The sequence below is a fragment of the Quercus lobata genome, chromosome 2, assembly GCF_001633185.2.
Source record: "Quercus lobata isolate SW786 chromosome 2, ValleyOak3.0 Primary Assembly, whole genome shotgun sequence".
Taxonomy (NCBI): Eukaryota; Viridiplantae; Streptophyta; class Magnoliopsida; order Fagales; family Fagaceae; genus Quercus; species Quercus lobata.
Genome location: NC_044905.1, coordinates 102,986,089 through 102,992,405, shown reverse-complemented (window position 1 = coordinate 102,992,405; position 6,317 = coordinate 102,986,089). Strand labels below are relative to the sequence as shown.

The 6,317-nt window shown below is 33.8% G+C and overlaps 1 protein-coding gene across 1 annotated transcript; it reads right to left on the bottom strand.

The window, feature by feature from the left end:
• Window positions 1-662: 662 nt before the first annotated feature.
• On the bottom strand, window positions 663-4,501 carry LOC115974098 (probable disease resistance protein At4g27220). Its single transcript, XM_031094314.1, has 3 exons — window positions 1,924-4,501; window positions 1,518-1,833; window positions 663-1,130 (listed from the first exon to the last, which is right to left on the bottom strand). The coding sequence occupies exons 1-2, from the start codon at window positions 4,499-4,501 to the stop codon at window positions 1,562-1,564; spliced, it is 2,850 nt and encodes a 949-aa protein (XP_030950174.1). The 3' UTR covers window positions 663-1,130; window positions 1,518-1,561.
• Between the last annotated feature and the right edge of the window lie 1,816 nt (window positions 4,502-6,317).

Genomic DNA, 6,317 nt, shown 5'->3' with positions numbered 1-6,317 from the left:
TATAGTAATAAACAAAATAGACATAGTTATAACTTTTTTGAAGGACGATATAGTTATAACTTGGTCTAATAGTTCTCACACTATCAATTTTTTTTTTTTTTTTTAATTTATTGCATTGTGTTTTCATAAATATCTCACTATATATAATACCTAACTACAAAATATATTTTGTTACACTACAAAAAACTTCTAATTTAAAACATAATTTCAAATAACATATATTGAATTTTTAAAAATATACAATCTAATATATTAATTCAATAATTATCCAATAAAAAATAATCATATCATATTTTCCCAAGTATCGCGTGGATTTGCGACTAGTGTAAATAATACTCTTAACATTTTAGGCAAGTCGAAGTTGTGGCAAAATCAGGCGATCATGAACTATCAAAATTTCGTTCTTTTCTAAACAGCTTAGAAATATGCGAAAAGAGTAGGTTTGGCTGCCCAAACCTTTTTTCTTTTTTGCTAACGGCTACCCAAAACTTAAGTAAAGGCAGATTACCATCTAAATGGCATAATTTAAAATGTTAAAAAAAAAAAATCACAAAAGATTTGAGACAATCATTAACTCCAATAAGGAAGGTTTGAATCTAACATTCATGTATCATAAATACTAAATAATTACACATATTAAGATATAATTACACATATTAAGATAAAAAACTAACTCACAATCATATGTTATCTCGAAAAGGACATAATAAAAATTTTAAATCTAGCAAACCAAAAGCTGATGGAGAAAACATTTATACCGCTAGCTAGCATAGAAGAAATGCTGCGAAGAAGAATGGTTAGTTGAACATGCATATAAACCATAGTCTTTGTTCAATGGCATCTCTTGCCAACCAACGCACTCCACCATGACTGATGGCCTTCAGCACATCTCAAATTGATTGGATTCTCATTGTTGAAGCACAATCTTATCAATAACTAGCATACGGATATCGTAATTCTCTCTAAAGTTGGCAACTTCAATGAGTCATTGATCCAAGCGCTTTTTGCTCTTAGAAGATGAGAAAGCACAAGCATCTTTAAACTTGAAAGCACACCAGGTTCCAACCCACAGTATTCTCTCAGATTTCAGGACATCATTCAATTCAAGCTATTCAATCAACTTTGGACATCTGCATAAAGTTAAAGTTGTTAGTCAAACCATGCTTCCAAATCCAACATACATGACCTTAAATGCTTTATGGAAGCAACATTTTCCATAAGAGAAAATTTTCCATTATTCACAATATCATCATTGATAAAATACCTAAGGTAGTTTTGGCTATCCCTTTAATAGTATAATTTAAAAGTTCAAAAGTTTTCATTACAAATTTGAGACAATCATGACCACCCATAACAAAGGTTTCTTTCTAACATTCTTGTATCACATATACTAAACAATCACACATGTCAAGATAATTGATAGACTCATATTCATATGATATCTTGAAAAGGAAGAACATAAAAATTTTAAATCTCACAAACCAAAAAATTGATGGAACAAACATTTCTACCATTACCTTACACAAAAGAGTTACCGTGAAGAAATCTGAAGCCGAAAAGACTAGTTGAAAATGCATATAGACCGTAATCTTTGTTCAATAGTATCTTCATTCCATACCAACGCACTCCACCATAATTGTTGGCATTCAATACATCTCAAATTGACTGCGTTCTCACAGTTGAAAGGCAATCTTGTCAACGACTGGCACATGGATATCTTAATATTCTCTAAAGATGGCCACTCCAATGAGTCATCAGTACAAATGCTTTTCACTTTTGGAAGATCATAGAGCTCAAGCGTTTTCAGTTTGGGAAGCACCTTGGGTTCAAACTCATTATTCTCAAATTTTGTAATTATCTCTTTGATTTCAAGACTTCCTTCAATTCTTAAGTGTTGAAGTCTACAGAGTTCTTTAATCATACCATTGGAGAATATTTTTTTCAACTTCGGACATTTCATTAAGATTAAACTTGTTAGGTTAGCTAGGCTTCCACTATGTACTGGACCTTCCCATATGCTTTCTAATTTTGGGACATTATTTATGTACATCTTTTCCAAGTTTTCTAATGCACTTCTTCTTTCACTATCACCATCAATAATTGTTTCAATATCATCGCAGCCTTCAATTAAACAACCTCGCATTTTATTGATATTTTCAATACCAAAATCTGATAATCTTGAAGCTCCTTTATGACCAATCAATTCTAATGTTTCAGAATTTGCAAGAACCTCTGAAATTGCAGGATTTACACCTTCACCATTTGCAAGCTTGAAACACTTCCTTATTTGGTATTCAAAACAATCTTGAATATGATAACTTGATGAGCCATGATAACCAACAGAAAAGTGGAATGTGAAGTGCATTTCCTTCCACAATGGGCTTGTCGAGATAAAACTCTTAAGGCAGTCCACATCGGGAAAGTAAATTGAAAGAGAAGTCAAACATTTCAAGGTAGCCACCTCCTCTGTAATAGACTTTACAACTCCCTCCCACCTTCGATTGTTCGGATCTACATCAATTCTTAGTTCTTCCAATAAAGAAAGATTTGAAAAGACATTTTGATGACATTCAACATCCCCTGATTTTCCCAAGCCAAAATTTGACAGGGACATACGTAAACACTTCAACTGAATCAAATATCCAATTTGAATTGGTAAATGATTAATCCCAGTTCGTCGAATATCAAGCACCTCAAGATGCTTTAGTTCTTCTAAGTACTTAAGCCCCATTAAATTGATGCAAGAATTCAGATACAATGCTCTTAAATACGTCAAGCAAGACACAGATGATGGTAATGACGCAATTCCAGTGCCGTGTAAGTCTAGAACTAGTAGATTTTGCATGTATCTAAAGAATCCATTAGGAATCACTTTCAGGTCATTATTTTTTTGTAGCAGCAATGTTTTAAGATTGTTGCAATCTGGCAATTCTGGTAAAATGCACAATTTGCTATCCATCAAAGAGATTCGATTTACCTGCTGCCATTCTTCCTCATTGTGGGGCTCTTGTAGCTCCTCTTGGGTTTTCATCAAAATCTTAAAATCTTCGCTTTGGGAAGAAATTTTAAGGGCCATATTCCGCAACACTTTGTTCATACATACATGATTCATCTTCTTGCTCCTCTCTAGCAAAGATACTTTGATAAGTTCATCCAATATGGTATGCCCTTTCCCACGTGCAACTTTAAAATCATCAGCATCATGAATAAAACCTTCAGCTTTCCAACATTCCAACAAATAATCTATATATATGTCATAGTCTTCAGGATATAATGCAGTGTACAAAAAGCAAAATTTTTTATTGTCAGCATCTAAATCTTCATAACAAAACTTTAAAAACTCAATCAATTCATCCATGCCTTGGACTTTGATACTACGCCATCTTTGCAAACGCATTAATCCATCATGCCACAGGTGGAAGTTATCCTTTCTTCTGAAGGTGCTTGCTACCCTATCTATTAAGAGCGGCAAACCAGCACACTCTCGAACAACTAGCTTGGCTATTGGCTCAACATCTGAAATATTTATATTTTGACCGACTTTCTCCTTAAACATTTTCCATGCATCTTCTTTAGACATTCGTTTCACATTAATCAACTCATCCATTTCACGACAAATGTGACGATATCTAGTCGCCAATACCACCTTGCTATCCTTTTGGTTGTCATAGATACCTATCTTTTTTAGATCCAGAATGTCCCAAACTTCATCCAAAAGAAGTAGATACTTCTTGCATTCCAACTCCATAGATATTCTCCAAGCAATTTCATCAACGTTAGTGATGCCTTCCATATTCAATTTTAGCCGATCTATAATTACATGTTGCAACTTTTCTACACTCCAATCTTGTGATACATGAACCCATATGACAATATCAAACATTTTAGCAATGTCTTCATTGTCATTTAAGTTCTGCATTATTGTTGTTTTCCCGATTCCTACCATTCCCCAAAGTCCAATTTTTTTAACATTCCCATCTCTTAGGAGGCCCAATATATCTTCAACAACGCAGTGGAGTGATGGCTTGTCTTCTATTTTGGGTGCATGCATAATTCTCACACGTTCTGGCGGTTTCTCAACCATCATTCCCCTCTCAAATTTTGCCTCTGACCAGAGGTTATGTAGCTCATCGCACTTCTCTGCCATGCTTTTGCTAAGTTTTGCACGGAAACGATGGTGAAATACCCTCCATAACCGCTTTTTACCTCGTACTTTCTCGTACTTGGTTTTCAGTTTTTGCACATCTTCTTCACTCTTCGTGACTGTAGACATCCAAACTTGGCATTCTCTAGTGAACTGTTTCGTCTTATATTTGTTTGCTTCAGCCACTATATCTTCCTTTCTAGCAGATAGCTTCTCTGCAATATCTGTTAACCTTTTATAGTGTTTTTTCAGGTCATGCGCATAATTAACAGTCTGATTTATGTTATTGGCAATCCGTCTCCCATCTTTGTACACCTCAGCTGCAACTGCAGAACCTACTATCTCTGTTCCCAACATACCTGTGGTACAACAAAATAAAATTTAAGACGTTGACAGAAATTCAAAATGCAAAATGAAGACTAACTTTTCAGTTCAACGATATAAGGATTAAATTGTAGTTAACAACACAAACAAGGGCATGGTTGGTCCAAAGATGCCAACTAGATTCCACTGAAATGTTAGTGGACGAACTCACAAGATTAAAATACAAATTCAAAGCAATGGTGTTAGAGATATATTAGCCCATTAGCATAGCCCCAAGTCTAATTCTATTTTGTGTGCAAGCCAATCCTCCTACTTGTACTAAAAGTCTATTAGTCTAGGGTTTAATCTATACTATATACACATGTTATGATTCATTGTAACACAAGATTTGTACTACACTTTAATATATTATTGATGCAGCCCTTTAGGGTTTCCTCCATAGATGTAAGCCGTTAGGCTGAACCACGTAACCCTTGTATGTAATTGTATTATATATTTTATGCTTCCGCTTCCATATCTATACTAGCATATTCAACATGGTGTACCAATGTTAATATTTAACATGAAATGTTAGTGGGCGAACTCACAAGATTAAAATACAATTTCAAAGCAACAGTATTTCACAATCTTAGAAAAAGACTTTACAGATGAGACTCTTTTCATCAATGAAGATTATCTATACATGGGCTTATAATTTATTTTGGGTAGATTACATAAATGGTTTGTAATCTTTACACCTTGTGTCAATTTGATCCATAACCTTTAAATTGTGTTAATTTGATCTCTAATATTTTGTTGTTTGTCAATTTATTCCCTACTATTAACTCTTGGACATAATTTGCTGACATGTCTAACGGATTGAATAAAAAATTATTTCTTTGGCACGTAGGTGGACACATAGAATGCCACATCATATTACATTAAAAAAAAAAAAACATAACAAAAAACAAAAAACAAAACAAAGAACAAAACAGAAGCATGCCCTGCCTCTCGCAAGTCCTATTTGGGATCAAAGTTTAAAAATCCCTAACTCTCTCATTCGATTATCAGACCATCCCTCATCACTCAAAACCACAACACACAACAGCTTCTTCACATTTTGGTCGATAACGAAGGTTGTAGATGGCGAGGACTGGCGGTTCTAGTGAGGACTCTCTCTCTCTCTTTTATTGTGGTTTTGTATTGAATATTTGTGATGCGGGATTTTACTGAATTGGCACAAAGATGGGAGATTTTGGTACTGGGTTGAATTGGGCATTGGTTGAAATTGAGCTTTTGTGCTGTGTATGGAAATGTGTTGCTGTGATTGTTTACTTTGAATTTGTGGTCTTGGAGTTTGTGTTGGGACTGGATTTTGTTTAATTTGTTGATTGGAATATAAGCTTTTGAGCATTTGTTCCATTTTGCCAAAAAAGAAAGAAAAAAAGAAAGAGCCTTTGTTCTTATTCTCTATGTGCATTACAATGATTTGAATTTGTGATTTTGGGGTTTGGTTTGATTTGTTGAGGCAGAGACATGATTCCATTTTGTTCTTTGGATTTTGTAATATGAGGTGGCATTTGAGATGTCTGCTTACGTTGCAGAGAAATAATTTTTTTTATTTAGTCTGTTGGACACGTTGGTAATTTCCGTTCAAGAGTTAATAGTAGAAACCAAATTGACACATCATTAAAAAGTTAAGGACCAAATTTACGTAAGGTGTAAAGGTTAAAGACCATTTATATAATTTACCCTTATTATTTTTTTTTTTTCTGGAAAAAGTTACATCTTTTTTTATTTGAGTAATAAAGCAAGTAATGATAATTTGTTATTTATATTAATGTTTCAAATATAAAATAAAAGTAACTCA

Bases quoted from the DNA above. Each gene is read 5' to 3' on its own strand.
- LOC115974098 (XM_031094314.1), bottom strand. From the start codon at position 4,501: ATGTTGGGAACAGAGATAGTAGGTTCTGCAGTTGCAGCTGAGGTGTAC. The intron at 1,834-1,923 runs GTATGATTAAAG...TTGAGAATAATG, and splicing joins GAAAAAAATATTCTCCAATG to AGTTTGAACCCAAGGTGCTT.